A 17559-nucleotide genomic window follows, 5' to 3' on the forward strand; every position below is an offset into this window, starting at 1 on the left:
GGCGCCGGGCCCGGGCGCGCAGCAGCAGCAGCAGCAGCAGCAGCAGCAGCAGCAGCGCGGGGGGCAGCGCTGCCCGCAGCACCGCGGGTGCCGCCGCTGCCGCCCCGGCGCTGTCCGCGGCCCCCGAGGCGCTCATGGCACCGCCGCTGCACCCGAGGTGCCGGCGCCCGCCTTTATAGCCACCTCCAAGGGGGCCGAGCCTCTCTCCTCCCTCTGTGGGGGACCCTGCCGCATTCCAGCTCATCCCGGGGAAGGGACGGATGGGACGGGATGGGATGGGAGGAGGGAGGCTGAGCCAGGGCCACTTTTGTCTATGAGACACCACAGGAGCACACACAGCCCCATGGCCTTCATGGGGAGCCCCACGGCTGGCCTGGATAAGAGGTAGGGCCGTAGGGTGCCCAGGGCTTGTGCAGCACCCCGGGAACCTGGGAGAAACCCGGGCCACTTCCTTCTCCCACACCGGCTCCGTCCTTGCTCCCTCAGGAGCGCAGGGGCCTCCGCGTCGCTCCCGTCTTTCAGGACAATCCCGGCTGCAGGTTGTCCGAGGGCGCCCGTCCCCGCTACGGTTCCGAGGATCCCAGCATGTCTGCTGCCATGGAGTGAGTTGATGCACACGCCTGGGAAGCGTTAAAGAGGGTTTATATATTATATATTTATTTGCAAAAATGCTTTCTTAATTTTTGTTTTTCCATATTTTGTTTCCCTAGGGCATCACAGTTCACACGTTCAACCAAGTTACTCGCTCAGGGTGCTCAGTAAGGGGGTGCTTAGGGATTAAGCAGGGTGCCACGGGCGTTCCTGTGCTTGCTGCCTGTGAAACCAGGGACAAATTGCCTTTTCCATTCTTTTTTTTCCTGCAAAACATCTGCCTCTTGCCTCCCACCTCCAGAAGCTGCTCCGGCTCCAGCTCAGCCGGGTGCTGGCTGGGAGCAGCGGTGTCCTGGCACGAGGTCCTGCTGCATCTTCCTTGACCTGCTCAACCGCGTAGGATGGCATGACAGCGAACGCCAGTGACGCCCCCCAAAGAAAAGAGGGTTTCTCTGGTGCCTCAAGGACTGTGGGGGACTTTGGTACTGGGTTATACAAGCTCGTGACAAAAAAAAATGCCTTTTTTGGGTCCTAGTGATCATACATTACTTTGGAGAGCAACTGTACTAGTGTAAGACTTATTACTACGTGCTTGTTTAACCAGGGCACCTGGGAAGCCGTAAATTGGGACCTTCTTGTATTCGGAGACGTTCAGAGAATGAGGAAAGATTGTCCATCCAAGCCAAGCAACACCGGTTCTTGGTGTTTGGGTCTTCCTGTGGATCCTTCCTCCTCAGTAATGATTTACTGTGGCAGCATTATTTAGGAATTCCCAGTGGGGAAGGTTTTCCTGGGAGAACTGAGACATGCTGCAAGTTGCATGAGAACTTCACTGTGCTGGGAAATAGGACACCTCGAAGGGGAGGTGTTTTTCCCCTCGAGATCCCGGGGATGTGCCGAGGCAAAACCAAATCTCACGTGCAAGCCGGACATTGTTTGCACCATCTCATACACCACAGAGGCTGGAGAATGCGTTGACAAGCTGCTGTGAACTGATTGCCAACACAGGGATGGAGATGGCAGCAGAAGGGGCGGTCGCTCCTGCTGACACCAGCAGAAGAGAGGGAATCACCTCATCCACTGGAGGTGCTCGGGGGCTGAAACCAGGCCTTGGAGCAAGGCCTATCCCCTGGTTTAGCTCGGGGTGCTGTAGCTCTCCAGCTCCCACACTGGTGGCCCTGCCTTGGAAATCACGTGCAGTTTTGCACATTGTAATGACAACTGTCAGCACTTGCGTTGTCAACCCTAATTTTTCAGGAATTGAACCTCATTTTGCACAAAGTTTCTGTCGCATTAACAGAGCCCAGTGCCAGCTTGTACACATGCTTAGGAAAAAAACCTTCTCAAGGAACAACATAATTTATTTTCTCATACGTATATGAGTGCAGAACAATAATACTTTATTAGATTAAGCTACATTCTTGGGCTCCTCTAACACGAAACCAATTTTGTTTTCCAGCGCACAACGTTGCATGAATTTACTCTGTAATTCCTGTTGGCATTTATTTTAATTAAAACCACTGAAGTTTCTAACTTTTGAGAACTGCCTGTTGCACACGTGTGGTGACTTTTGAGACGTTTCTTAGCGGCTCCAGAGATAGATGCTTCAGCGGAGCTATCTGGGGGAGGAAGGGCCATCCCTGGAGCCTCCTCTTCCCCACTCAGTGGCCCTTGAGGCTGCGTCCAACCCAACTGTGCCTGGAAAGACCCAAGAATTCCCGTGTTGTCTCCATCCATCCCCAAGTGGGGACCGTAGCCACATGTGGCTTGGTGAGTTGGGATGGACCCTATGCATCTCCAACCATGCATGGGATGGACCCCAATGCATCTCCAACCCACCTCTGCTTGGGGGAGATGACGCCTGAATTACTGCACCATGAACATCAGGACAGTGGAGTGAAATGTTAGTTATGGCCATAGTTAGTACGAAACTTGAAAGAATTTGGGGCTGATGGAAAAATTTAAGCAGAAATCCCATTTTCTTCCAACCCGCATACGAGATGGATCATTTTGCTCCCTGTCCTCGTGCTTTGCCAGGCTGTGGCCACCACTCGCGCTTGGGTGTTGAGGAGGCTGTTGGCAGCACACAGAGCATGTTGGGGGCTATCTGGGTATAAAAGCGTTGCTGTAAATACATCCTTGGAAAGGAGAGCTCCCGTTTCCATAGCCAGGCATAGGGTGGGTGTGTTTGTGAAGGGAGACAGTCTGGGCAGGGGTCCCATAGGGCTTTTTAAGGCTGCTTTCAGTCTGTGAAGGGCTAAACGGTTGATGCAAAGAGCGTGTTAGGTATGCAAAGAAACTGGAAAGGCTGCAGAGACTATTGGAGATGTTTATGGTTCACACTGACGCTCCCCCTCCAAGGGGCACCCGGAGCGGGGGGAAATCCACATCATTCATCCGTGGAGAAATGATGCACGCGTCCGTCAGCGCCGTTGCACAAGAACAGTGTCCGCTGGGACTGCTCCGTTCCCTCTCAATGATCACAGAGGAGCTTTCTAAGCCCTGGGAGAAACCTGGGTGAAATGCAGGTCTGAAGGTGGCTTTGTGCCATTTCCTTTGACCGTTCAGCCTTGGAGAAACCAAACAAGCTTCAAGGCAGCCTTGGGGAGTGAGCTGGAGCCACGTGAGCCTCTAGCCGTCCGGAAACGTGGTGCCACAAGCAAAGATAAATGCAGTTCACTGAAAGAACAAGGAGCAGCTCATTTATATCAATGTTTCCCCCTGCTGCTCTTCCTCTCTGCAAGCCATTAAAGTGAAGGAACCCACAGTGGCCCGGTCAAGTTTGAACTCAACAGCTGTATTGTGAAAGAAGGAGAAAAACTGTCCTCTGGGTCGTTCGTGTCTTCTTTACCAGATGAGCTCGTGGCCCACAGAGGATGCAAAATCCTCTTTTCCCGGCTTCTTGTAATGCAGTATTCAACCGGTGCCAAGAATAAGAGATGCTTTTATTTTCAGAAATGGCTTTATGTTTTTTAGTGACCCTGGGGGAATTTAAAAAGAAATCTGGGGGTGCTTTGATTTGGAGGAGCCTGAAATATTGAGAAGCCAGGCTGCATCCAAATGGAACCTCATTCCTTCATATTTTTACAAATAATAAGGCATAAAATTTAAAGAAAAGATTAATTTATCATACTCTTTCCAGAAGGACTGATTGCAAATGCTAAATGCTTCCGGGTACTATGGCTTCTGAAAGCCTTCTGAGAGTGTATTAGATGGTTTCAAAGTGCCTAAATTGGGGCTCCTACTGCTTGAAAATCTTACTTGGAGTACAAGAAAAAGTTCAAGATCCCGAGAAAGCATCGGTGAAGCAAGAGTTCTTGCCCATGTCCTTTATGGTCTGGGTTGCGTTACTGTCTGGATTCAAGCAGCCCCTTCGGAGTCTTCAGACGGGACATTGTGGAGGGCAAGAGGGTTCAGAAAAAAGGTCAGTTTTATTCGGGAGGCACCAGTCCGACAGCAGGCTGAGCGATGGCTGCTCAGGACGAGGAGTTGGCCAAGCCACATCTGGCGATTCCTTGCAACAACCAAAGAGCACTGGAGGCCTGAAGGCCCAGCTTGCTCAACCAAGGGCCCCTTCCGAGCAAGTTTGCTGCTGTTGATGGTTCACTGAATCTTGGCCGCCTTCGGAGGCCGCTATTTACATGAGGAGCCAGACATTTGGCCGGATGTATATGCATGGAAATGAGGTGGGATTTTTTTAGGTTGCGATGACGGGCAAAGGGTGAATATGGTAGTAGGTCACTCGAGTGTTTTGGAGGGGATCTCTGAGACTGTTTTACCTAAAAGGAAACGGGTCTGCCAGGTCGGACGTGTGCGAGTGAGATCTGAGCTGAAAGGCATCAGCTGTGGCCGTTCAGGAAGCTGGACATTTGGGATGTCAGATAGTTTCTGAACACCTCTTGCAGCATTTGGTGTGGTTGGACCTGGCCCAGTTCTTAAAAACAAATTACTGCAATTAATTGCATCTTAAGGCTGAGCTCTAACCCGGCCAGCTTTTTGTGCAACAGCAAAAGCCAAATGCAAATCTTGCTGTGAGGTATTGTTTAAATCTGAAAACATAGGAACATTACTCTGGTTTCTTGTTTTGGCAGTCTATCAAATAGGATTTCTGAGGATGTCCTAGGGATTTTTCTCCAAAGTAGAGATGTTTTTCTCCCCTTTGCTCTAAATTTCCTTGGAAAAGTTCCTGAAAAAGCATTGACCAAAAAGTGCACTATTATTGCACCCAGGCATCACGTATCTCCAAACTTTTCCTACCTTTTGTTCGTGAAACATAATGGAAAAGCCATGGAAATCAGCAGAAAGTTTCCCATTGCTCTCTGTGGGCTTTGGATCAAATGTTTTGGGGCAAGGGAACGAATCTTTCACTGGTGTCAGTCATCCAGTGAACCTTCACTGTACACTCTGCAATAACTAATACATAGACCCAGAGCAGCGTCAATAAGCAATTTTGTCAGGATTATATGTAGTTTCTGCTTTGAAATGAGGCTTGTCCAGCAGTGGCTATGTGAGTGCCTTTCCCCCTCTTTGCTGAAGATATTCGGGTCAGAAGTCTCGCTACGCGCTCAGCGACTGTGTCAAGAAAAATGAAGTTTCCTGACCAACACAAACATCTGGAGCTTGACTGCTGGGAACATTTACCGGCTCCGCCGCGGCCTCCAGTCCCTTGCCAAGCACAGGCTCTATGTCCTTTCCTGGAACTGAGCGGCAGAGGGCAAATCCTTCAGCCTTTAACCCAGGCAGCCCCCTTCCAAATGACAGGCGTTTTGTCTTCATAAGGGCTGCAAGAGAGGACAGAAAGACAGTGGCCGGGGAAGCCCATTAACTCAAGCAATGCCAAGCCAGGAATGGGGCTATTTCTTGCACATCTGAGCTATAGCTAAAGCTGTATCTATACCTAAAGCTATAGCTAACCCATACAGATGAGTGTGCCATCTGCTCTTGAAGCCGCATTAACAAATTGAGTATCTTAACTAACATGTGGAGAACATCAGCTGCTGGCATAAGCTCTATCCAGGGGGGCTATTTAGTCTCAATAAATATGAAGTGACACTCAGTGACAGTCAGTGCCTTTGACTGCTGAACCCTGAGCCAGAGTCATTCACTGATGGGGACACTTTGTCAGGGGCTGCAGCAGGGGGTTCTGCGACTCATTTCCACGTGAGGTGTGTGGCCTCCAGCCCTTCCAAACCAGTCACTTCCCATTTAAGGTGCTCTGGAGAGTTAGGTCGGTCAGATGAAGTGATCATTCCTATCCCCCGTAGGGAAGGCCAATCCGCCAGGAATGACACCACACAACCAGCAGTCCTTCCTTAACCTCTTCCAGTTAGGTTTGCCAGAGGCAACCTCCCTCTCTTGCCCAGTGGTCCTTCCTACAGTGCTCTGCCTACAAATGAAGGCATAGTTATTGTTACAGGCCTTAAACTAAGAATTATTACACAAAAGAATGGATTGCAATGATTGCAAGCAAACAAAGAAACCCAACATATTAAACCAAAAAGAACCTTTTGGGTTGATGGCTACCTACAAGACATTATCAAAAGAAGCAAATGTTATCAAAAACAAACCAAACAGGCAGATGGAAGGTGAGCTGCAGAACAGATCAGAGTTAGGGGCAGGTCACTAGGATGAGGCTGGAAGAGCCATGAGGATATGGCTTGGGTTAGGCACCAGCATCTCCTGGGAGCTCCTCCACTTGTAGGACATGGGGGTTCTGGTGGACAAGCTAAATGTGAGTCATCAAGGTGCCCTTGCAGCCAAGAAGGCCTCGTCCTCGGAGACAACAGATATCATGGCTTGAAGCTGATGTGTAAGTGTATAAAAAGTTCCAGCTATGAAAACACATCTTGCTCCACGCATTCCCGCAGCTCTTAACTAAAAACTCTCTCCCGGACCTTGAAATCTTCCCAGCAAAAGCTCCCACAAACACTGCTGTGTGTGAGAAGAGTTTTTAAAGCTCTGTCTCCACATAGGTCTCTTTCCAAATGAAAAGGTCTTGAGGCAACAACTCTGCCCTACGCCCCGGCCTGTGGGAATGAGGGAAGTCGGAGGAGACTGTGGGGAGGGGACTGCGGGGCTGGGCCCCAGGGCCTGGTTGGGGGTCAGACTCTGTGTGTGTAATTCCAGTCCCCAGGCCATGGAGCGGTGTCATTCCGAAGTGTTGGCGGTGCCGTGTGGTGGGGTGGGCAGCAAGGGCGCATGCAGCCTCCCGCTGCCCCACGGTGGGCGGCACCGCGGCGGCTTTTCCCACTCCTCAGTGCCCCGTTTCCTGCCAAGTTGGCTGCGAAAGGGGGACCTGACCTGGGGGCAGCTCCAGCTGGAGCCTGCATGTGAAAAACTTGGCCCTGGAGGAGCTGGGGGGAGGCCCTGGTCGTGCGGGTGGCAAAGGCTGGAGCAGGGAGCTATTTCCTGCTTCCCTTGCTTTCCCTTCACAGTTTGTGTCACGCACGGACCGCCACACGGAAGAAGAGAGGAGAGACCGTATGTGTGTGGTGGGAGGGTCTCCAGCTGCCTGTGTCCGGAGGGATTTGGTAATCGGGAACAGGGAAATCAACTGTCTTACCTAAATCAATCTCCTTTCTTACCAAGGGACCCCAGTGCAAAGGGCCTAGCTCCAGTCAGCCCCCAGCAGTCCCACTGCAGAACATGAGTCCCCATGAGAAGAAATAAATAAATTAGCAAGCCAGGGGTTCTCGGTTTAAAAGTTTCTGTGGCTACGAGGACTCACAGCAGGTAGAAGCAGAGCTCCTACAACCACAAGGTTGTTTCTCTGAGAAACCTTTATGGGGAACAGAAGTCACCAAAACGTTGGTGCTGGTTCTTGTGATGGGCATGAGTTACTGAGCCTTGTCTAGCCCTTGGTGAAGCCAAGTTTAGTGAGGGATTAGAGCAGAGATCCTGAGGCTGAGCTGGTTGGTCTTCCTGAAAGAGATGCTGAGAGACAGGACAGTGCTGGACCATGTCCAGAAACAAGCCTGTCAACATCACATCTTTCCAGAGTCATCCAGATGGCCTTAATTTGTTTTGGGAATAGTGCTGGTGATGAGCTAATGTACCTTGTACAAACCCAAGGGGTGGCAGGCCCACATCTTTGTTCATAACAAAGCTCGGTCCACTGGGGCTGCTTGCAGTGCCCAAGAGGAGATGTTTGAACCCATTGCATATGTTCCGAGTGGCTTTGGTTTAGTAACTGAACCTCTCCCTCGTAGTACTTCAGGTTCATATTTCTAGTTGAATGCATGGTGTTCCTCTTGACTCTGGCATCTCTCCAAGGTAACTTAGAGAAAAGCTCATGACTGGAGCGTGGAAGACACTGTCTCCTGGGAGGTCTGCAAGTGCAGAATCACGGCAGAAATCCAGCTATCACTGTCACTCTCCTCCAGATGACTCAGCTGCAGGTCAACCCCAACACCTGAGAAGTGAGATGGGGCTGGGGAGTAGAACACGAAAGACCTCAGATCTTGGAGCTCCAGATCATGGAGTGTGTTTCATCCTGGAATCCACAGTATAGGTGTGTGTTTCATCTCTGGGGGTCAAGCTGGCATCTGTCAAGATGAAAACATGTTCTCCGAGATGTTCCTTTTCCTGACATGTTCAATAGCTCCTTGGAGCTTCTAAGCCAGTGTCTGCTTTCTACAGCATTCCCATTAATATAATAATTGTTATTTGGCTGGTTGCGGCTACCCATAAATCAGGCTCAAAATGAGTTATATTTCCAGGGGAGGCTGGGATCATTTATTAGCTGCCAAACGTCCCCAGCAACATCTCTGTGGAGTTGGAGCCTGGTCAGCTTAATTATATAAAATGCATTTAAAATGAGGAGCAGGAGGAAAGAGTTGACAGATCCATATGTTTTCTTCAGGCAAGATGTGCATCTCTTCTGCTGCCCGTCTCCCTCAGGCTTTTCTGTGGTATGGAGAGGAGCTCAAGGCCTTTTCTTCACCTGCTCTCAGCAGGTAATATGCATGCTGATGGGCGTTGATGATCATGCCCAGATATGTGTCCACTGCTCCAGACACACCGTCCAGGGTCCGCGACAACGTGCCCTATCTCACTGTGCTTGAGGGCAGCGGCTGAGGTGATTTCCAGAGGTGCCTTCTCAACTTCCATACTCTGCAAGGCTTGTGTGGAGACAGCTTGGATGCTCCCATGCTGTAGAGAAGGACCCAGAAGCAACTACCATCAGCTCGTGCAGCGTGCCTTGAATTAACTGTTGTTTGGAGTAAAAACCCAATCCGGTCGATTATGGCTCTGATCAAATCTGCAAGCAAGAAGCAAGGTCACTGGGCCTGTTCATTTCCGTGCTGCCTGGCATGAGATGGGAGTCTCTTTCTCACCCCGATCACCGATTTCACTTCCATGTTGTAGGCAGAGCGTAGAACAAGAGTCCAACAGCTGCAGGATGGATGTGAGTGCCGGGCTAGGGAAATAGTCCAATCCTTATCAGTCAATCTCAAAGATTCACTGTGATTCCAGGGATCCCTTCCATGGGCTTGGTGCTGGGGCTTTGCCCACACCTCCAGTCTTATTTTTCCCCCAAACACCTGCTTCATTTTTATTTTCCTTGAATATCCAATGAAACCTCAGTGATTCAAGTACCTCATTTTATGTAACATACAGACAAAGAAACAAGTATAACCACATTACCTTTCTTGGCAATTGCATTTTTCTTTTGAAACCTCAGGTTTACACTTACCAAAACTCCTTGTGCATCCTATATTTAATGATCAGACAAATAGCGAGTGCTCTAAAGCTTGTTTAAAGCTTCAGATTATGAGTTGTGTAGATATTTTGGGTTATATAGATATTTTCTGTCTTTCTTGAGAGAGAGGACAGAGCCCACTTGAGTGATTCAAAGAATGAAGAACCATGTACCTCGATAATGCAAATAAAGTAATTTTATTTCAGTATTTAAAATATTTAAAAGTTTCTCTGGAAAATGAACAGTAGATCATACACGATCTTTATAGCTCTTGCAAGAGGTTCCAAATTTTCCCTTTGACCAGCAAGGAGGAGATCTGTGCCAGCAGCTATGGACTATTAATGCTGCATTTCACCAGTGCAGCATAAAAACCCACACGGATTTCACTACAAACCCTGCTGCCACCAAGCCTAATTCATGCAGCAAGCCCAAGCCAGCAGCATGGTGATAAAGTGAAATAGGTTTGTGGGGTTTAATTAGCTCAAGTTAGGCATTGAAAATAACCATGTGTTACCTTCGACTTTAGGCACCTCTGCCTCCTCTGCAGTTCCAGGTGGGTTATAGCAGGTTGCTCTGTTCCCCTAACTGCTGCAACCTCAGGTTTCAGTGGGGAAAACCAAGCACTAGCAGCACTGAACTAAGATAATCTGAACCACATGCAACAGGCTGATCCACTTGAGGCCAAGCTCTGCCCTTGCACAAGGATCCCACGTGGAAATTCAAAGTGCATGACAAGGAAAGCTCTGTGGTGACACGGTGGGCTTGGGCATTTGCACAGCTAATAGCAAGGGAGAACTGGGGCCACCAGGGCTGCATCTGGAAGAGTTTGCTCCTAAAGCAAAGGAAAACGTTACTGACCACACGCAAGGGTACAAACAGGCAGCTCTGTGCCCGCAAGGATGCGACAAGTCACAGGATGTGGCTGCTTTCTGGCACAGAAAGCGCCAAGAAACTTTCTCAACGTGACACCCTGCTCTATGTTCTGGACTCGCTCCGTTCCCTGGGCCTCGGGGCCTCTGCGTTTCGCATGCGAATTACGGGAGTTCTTAATTTGCAGACAATTTGCAAATTGCAGAGCTAATGGCAATCCAAACCAGATGCATCGTCCTTCAGGGACCGGTAAAGCCTTCGTGACTGGTAACTAACCAGTGCTCACAGTGCTACAGCCCTGCAGGCAGCAAAACACGAGCAGATGCAAGCCAAGAGCAAGGCAAAAATAAAACACTCAGCGCTGCATCGGTGTAGTTTTAATTAATCAAGCCACTCTACATCTCTCCAGCAGGTTCTAATGAGATCATTACCAGTCCAGAATTATGCACACGTTTTCTGTACACTCCAGCTGTGTCAGTCCAGTAATATATTGCTCTTTGCATCCAGATGTCATTTCAAACTTGGAAAAAAACGAGCACAGATGCACACGCAAGAGCTTAAGAATTCATAAATTAATATCATTTCAAGTGATATTCTATTGCTTTGAAAGGAACTTTGGGTTTTTTTTTTTTTTTTTTTTTTTGTCAAGAAAAAGAAACAGAAAACAAGAAAAATGTTCACTGAAAAAAATACCACTTGTGCCTCCTTGAGGTCAAAGCAATGTTGACAATAACCTTATTTAATGTTTCATAGCATGTGTCATAAGCAGCTGAAACCCTCTATGGAGATATTTGTGCAGTTGCTATAGGGGATAGCAAAGGATAACTTAAGAGAAGATTTTAAGAGAGGGTTCTTGAGTTTAAGAGAGGTCCCCTTCAAAAATACACTAAAGAGAAGCAAGAGTAGAATCCCAGTGTGACAACACAGCTTTCTGCTACACTGAAAGGCAAAACCCACCCTGTTTGCTACCCCCAACCCCTTTCCATTTACACCTAAATGATACTAAATGGTATTTTGTTTACGTGGTGGCTTTTTTTTTTTAAGAAAACCCACTTGATTGCTGGAAACCACACCATGGCTGCAAGCTCTGTACTTTTAAACCTCTGCATTAAATAGCTGCTCAGTTTTTCAAAACCGAAGAGAAAGGAAATGCAGAGAAATACATTTCAGTAGGTAACACAGTACTGTCCGAAGTCAAATGAAGGCATTTAGCTTTGAATGAATCACTAGACAATTTAGCATTTCATGAGATTTAGTAGTTAGCAGAGTGCAATGTAGATGCCTGAATTAATCCAGCTAATGTCTGCTAGCCTGTAAGCCTCAGCGGAGTCCCACTGTGATATTATCCACTAGTTGTGCAAGAAAGACTGCTGGCAAGGAAGCTACTTTTTACTGCCAACCTCGACTACAACGTTATCATCTTTAATCAAGTTTAGAGAGAACAGGTAATATAAAAATATTTCATAATACAAAAGAACTTTTACACTGCTAAGACCTTTCAAAAGGCTCTGAAGAGACATTTACAGGGCACTTACAACACAGTTGTCCTGCATATCTCTCTGAGATGAAGGAGGAAATGCATTTTTTTAGTGTGACTGTGAAGATCAGCTCAGAAAAAAGTGTTCCTGTTTTAAAATCAGAGGTTATCTACGAGGATTTATGGGTTTTCTACCTACTTGCACATCAGAAATGCCGTAGTCTGAATTATCAGCTGGCTGAATCCCAGAAACCTGTAATATCATCAATGCTGCTCATAGTCCTTTTATTAAAGGCAGATTTCCATAGAGGATTGATGAGATTTATTAAAAAAAAAAAAAAAAAAAAAGCAATTCACATATTTACATGTAAATCAATTCCCTCCAAAAAAAGAAAGAAAAAAAAGGTAGAACAAAACCCAAACAAACCCAGGTGATGCTACAGCACCCAAAACCAAATTAATGTAATGGATTGCGATTATTAATCCCTGTAATAGTCTCTTATCCTTACTGAGGAAGACCATTCTGCTTTATTTTCCAATTAATCATTAAAACAAGCCATTCAGTATTCAGGTCATCACTTTTCATATTTGACCAACCCATCAATCTTACTTTGAATGCACCAAGCTATAAACTATGGCCCTATATTACAGTCTTACTGCACGACGTCCATGGGTAGAATACAGCTGTAGCCACAGCTGTGAGGAAAAAAGAAATACAAAGGTGGTTTTCTCAAGAAACCACATTATTCTAATATATGACTAAAGCCAAAGAGGGAAAATCTCTTCCAACTGCACCTCCAGATGTGTCTCCAAATATATTCCCTTGATGTACATTAATGTTGAAATGAACAGGTTCCTGCAGCAGGAGCAGAACAGCAGCTGCACTGGGAAGGCATCTCTAAGATGCCCCAGAAAAGCAGCCTTTTACAGCCACTCGTCTCAGATGACATGAGAAAGGGAAAGGAGCCTTCAGTCTTTGGCATCTCCCACGCCATCAGCATTAATAGCAAACATGGCCTCAGCCTCGGGGAGGCAAGGAGAGTCATAAATCTTACATATCCTGGTTTCGCCTCGGCCTTTTCGCAGATACAGTCTAATAGGGAGGAGGAAACAAAACAATTAAGAATGTAGAGCTTATTTTCAGCAAATCATTACCATAAGCATTAAAGCATTGGTACAATACAACACACTGCTGTTAAACTGTTAAAAATGCTGCGTTATTTTTTCTGCAGAATAAACTATACACTCGAAGATGTTCTTGCTTTTTAAAAAGTAAGCTGGACAAACTGTTAGCACACTTCACGTGAAAAACACAAGTGAATTTATAGGTACTTCAATGTCACACAATCTTCCAAATTAACACTGACAGAAGATGCTAGTAATTCTCATACCTGGTAGTGGAAGCGTGTGCTATGATGTTTCCTCCAATAGGTTTTTTGGGATCTGCAGCAAACATGGCAGCTCCATCGACTTGTGCAACTACTTGGTTAGTGATCACAACTGCCACGCCAAACTGGAGGGAGAGGATCAAGAAATGAAATTCATTTCCTTTTTTAATAATAATCCTTAAGTTTAAGTAATCTTTAAAAGCAGTAAACTGCTCTCCATAACCACTCTATCACGCGTCTCAAAACAAAACAGGGGCAAGACACTGAGCAAGCAGAAAACCACCTGTAAAATAGTGCTAAGAGAAAGGAACCCAGCCCTCAGTTCTGCCGGGGGCAGAGGATGTGGGGAGGGCGTTCAGAGGGTACCTCGTCTGCAAGGCGCAGCAGCATTCGCAGGAATCTGGCCAGGTGCATCTGTCTTGCTGACAGCTCCCCTCTTCCCGAGTAGTCTGTTCGGTAGAGCGCTGTGGCACTGTCCACTATGAGCAGCGCGTAACTGGAGAAGATAAATTACAAAGCACTTTTGTACCACGTGTGAACCAGGCCTGTTTGAAGCTAGTGGTGCCCAGCTTTTTGCAAGGCTCCGTAAAGATTTGGGTACAAGCTCTTCTCCCACTCCAGTCATCAGAAGTTATTATTTTTAACATCCTGGACTTGGTTGGCAATATTCAGACCTGGCATCTCACAACTAGATAATCTATACTCTTGCACTTGCTCCTCAGCCACAGGTAGTTTTAGAACATGACTATGTAACAGCAGGAAGATCACTCCACCTGAGTCAATCTTATTACCGTGATTCAGCCATCATTGCAGACGCCTGATAGAGGAGCTGGGTCTGATGATCCGTGTTAAAACCTCGAGCATATGCCACGTTATCAAGGACGTCGCTGCCAGACAAGCCATACCTGCAGAATTTAGTGAGAAGGGTCTTAACGTGACAGCTTCATTAATAATAGTTCCCTAACAGGTCTATTTGAAGACTAGATTAAATCCATATTCCCGACACAGCTTGGTTATAAAGGAAAGTAAGAGCAGGGAATGAATGGGACCCACTTTTAAAGAGTATTTTCTTGCCTAGGAACAGCAATAAAGTAGAACATCAGGCATAGAATCCATGGCTGGAAAAGACCTTCAAGATCCTCCAGTTCAGTCATAAAACCATAAGCTGGCATGTTTTCCTCAGAATAAACTACGAATAGGATCTATCATCATGAAATAGAATATTCTGAATATAGTACTGTATAATAAAGTGCTTTTAAACTCTTAGCAGATTTATGGATGTGGATTACGGAGCTCTGAAGTCAAAAGGTAACAGCCACCACCTGCAGCTCCTTTCATCGGGTCACTGACGAAAATGCCTTTCAGTTGGCGAACATTTGATGCCCGGGGCCATCGCTGGTGACAGGCCCCCAGCCAGACTTTGTACCGCTCACAACAACCCTCTGAGCTCTGCTACACAATTTTCAAACCATCCCACTGTCTGCTCATGTAACCTGTGCCTCCTGTGACTGCTATGAGCATGTTATAAAGACAGTATCAAAAACCTTACTTAAAACCAGCCACTGTTTTCCCTTCATCCTCCATACCAGTTTTATCATCATAGAAGGCTATCGGGTTGATCAGGCATGATGTCCCCTTCATAAATTCTACCCAGTCACGACAACCTTCTTGGCTGTCACATCTTTGGATCCTCCTCCTTGCCTTTCTTGCAGACAGGAGTGATGTTTATTTTCTTCAAGCAAGGCAGACTAGAATGAGGGGAGCTTTTATAGGAACAATTCTTACTACAACAGTCCAGCTAATTTAAGGAACTGAGCTACGTGTACTGTGATCCTCATTAAGTACCTAAGTTGTCCCATCAGGAATTAAGGCATTTTTGTTTTTCACCTAGTGACAATTTACTTCCAACTCTAAGTACAGACCTTTCAGCCACGGCAAGAAGACGTTCTGGGCGGAAAGTGCCTTCTGTGTCAATGTACATGGCTTTTCCTTCACCACCACCTCGGTCGATCGGAAGCTAAAATAAAGAGCAAATGAATGAGCAGGGAGCAGACTGACAACAAACGACCCTGTTATTTCTCTGTGCCCTCAACTAATATTAATACAATAAACAACATACCAAGCCTATACAGACTACAGTCACATTTATCTGGAAAATGGGAGAAGTCAAGAAAGAAGGAAAGAAAAATCAATGCTTGATTTATTAAAAATTTAAGTATATGACTAGTAAAGCAGACTACTCACTTGACAGGTTACTGCCAGGGTATGACACAACTGTGTTTTTCCAGTACGAAACTCCCCAAATAATTCTGTTATGGATCCTGTTTCTATCCCTCCTTAAAAAATAAAATAAAAAAATACAAAGGAAATGAAAGGAAAAAAAGAAAACACAGATGACTGCCTACTTTAAACAGACTGAATGCAGTGTATTACATTTACAAAGACAGATAAAACTGTGTTTCAGCTAAAGTGACTTTCTAAGCTTCAAAACTAATTGTTGAAACCAGTTTTGATACTGAGATTTGTTCATATTGCACACAAGTTGCATTTCACTTTGCAGTTTAGGTAAGTGTATTTTTGAATGAACTGCATTGCTGAGACACCTTTTTTTGCTTTGTCTTTATGGCTGGTGGTGGAATGATGATGGTGATACTTAATTTTGTTTTCTGGAAGCCAACTAGAGAACAGACTAAATGATCTCAGGTGACCAACTCTGGATTCACACATCATGACCAAAAGCTTTCAAAACTACCACTGCAGCTTTTTAAAGAGAACTGCTTGTGGTACAGGAAAGAAGTACTAAGGACTATTGTAGTTAAACTAAAACACGTCTTCTTATGATTTTTTATTTTTTGCTCAAACATCATGTCTTGTATAGAAGGAAAAAGAAAAGGAAGGTTAATCAATAAAGCTACACAATTATTACCTTGAAGAAGTTTATCAAGTTCTTTGGACCCAGTGGTGATCTGGATAATTTCTGACCTCCGCTGATGGAATTCTGTCGCTGTAGTAAAACCCATCGGGACTAGTTTAGCTGCTTCAGCCTGAAGAAAACCAAACTAAGTGTTGTAAGGAATGTTCATCCTGATCATTTAACCTCTCTAGTGATTAATAAGGTAGCTTTCTGCTTTGTAGAAATGAAGAAACAGCTATAAAATTCAATGCATACATTTGCTTTTATAGATCATTGGGCTATTCGGTTTCACTATTAAACAGAAATGAAATTCTGCTCAGAGAAAAAGCTTCCACACCCATTTTGTACATTTTGTAGAAATGTTTCTCCCTGTAACCAACACTTGGGTTCAGTTCTGTCCATGTGAAACTAGAAATACTTAATAGCGGAGAAGCCTGAAGCTCATCCTAATAATGCTATAAATGTATCTTTTTGAACATGTTCCTTTTTAACCAGTTCATTCTACAGAAACCCAGTGTATCTTAAGACAATGAGTTCCACCTCTCAGTTACATCCGACATGAAAAAATACTTGTTTTGCCTGCCTATCATAAGCCTCTTATCAAAGAAATTCTGACCCCAAAATAATAATTTGACCATATTCTGCAAACCTGCCACAATTTTTACGGGCCTTTTTAGTTGTCTGTGTTTCTTGAAGCCAGTCCTAGGCTAATTTGTTTTTCCCCACGAAAAGGACAGTTTCTATCTCTGGTTCTCCTTACTGGATATCAGGATATCGCTTACTGAGACCTTCAAGGTGACTAAAATAGTTTGAGCCAGCAGCTATAAGGTTTCCTAAAATTTGGGGTTGAAATTGAAGTTTTTTCTTTTTGCATAATATCCTTACCAGGATTTTGTCAGCCTTGGCTTCACTGATACCTTTAATATTCAGTAACTCCTTCTTCGGTGCATAGGCAACAGCCTCCACTGTGTGGAATCCGGCCTCTTCCAGCTTCTTGACATCGTTTGCATTTATACCACATTGCTAAAACGTAGGCAGGTTGGGGAGAGAAGGAAAAGACACATGAACCTCGCAGACAACACTCTCATCTGCCTTCCACTGGAGGCCTTTGAATGGCTCCAGCAGATCTGGATCAAGCTTTGTTATTACAAAGCAACGGACTCCCTAGTGATTTATATACCATGAAAAAAACATGGAAACATGAGGGGAAAAAAAAAGAAAAGGTCTCTCTACATGCTCTGGGTGTCCCTGCTGGAGCAGGGAGGTTGGACTAGATGATCTCTACAGGCCCCTTCCAACCTCAACCGTTCTGTAACACCAGCGCAATGTTTGCAGGAATCATTAGTTACCTAGATGGTATAGATCAGGCAGATGTCTCTGATTTAATAGACACTGAAGGTGACCGATAGGTCAGTTTTCTCAGGAACTCATTCTCGAGCCGGTTTGGACGCACCTCCAGCCTGGATATGAGCTGCGGGCCCAAGCTCTCCTCCTCGGCCGACGTGTCGGCGTTTGCCTCGTACTGCATCTGCACGGCCATCGTATCCGATGCTCAGCGCAGCCCTGGCGGCAAGAGAACATCAGGCAACTGTGTGACGCAGCACAGGCCCTTCCAACA

At 46.0% G+C, this 17559-nt stretch overlaps 1 protein-coding gene and 1 pseudogene across 1 annotated transcript; both read right to left on the reverse strand.

Moving 5' to 3' along the window:
• LOC112948801 overlaps positions 1-8951 on the reverse strand; it is a 10429-nt pseudogene extending 1478 nt beyond the window's left edge.
• Positions 8952-12069: 3118 nt separating this feature from the next.
• On the reverse strand, positions 12070-17491 carry RAD51 (RAD51 recombinase). The gene is made up of 9 exons (XM_026041239.1): positions 17395-17491; positions 16827-16964; positions 15954-16071; positions 15272-15363; positions 14950-15044; positions 13819-13932; positions 13394-13523; positions 13031-13152; positions 12070-12732 (listed from the first exon to the last, which is right to left on the reverse strand). Exons 1-9 carry the CDS (start codon positions 17479-17481, stop codon positions 12609-12611), a joined length of 1020 nt encoding a protein of 339 aa, XP_025897024.1. The 5' UTR covers positions 17482-17491; the 3' UTR covers positions 12070-12608.
• Positions 17492-17559: the final 68 nt, after the last annotated feature.

The sequence above is a fragment of the Nothoprocta perdicaria genome, unplaced genomic scaffold (assembly GCF_003342845.1).
Source record: "Nothoprocta perdicaria isolate Ctin4 unplaced genomic scaffold, notPer1 scaffold_28, whole genome shotgun sequence".
In the NCBI taxonomy this organism is placed as follows: Eukaryota; Metazoa; Chordata; class Aves; order Tinamiformes; family Tinamidae; genus Nothoprocta; species Nothoprocta perdicaria.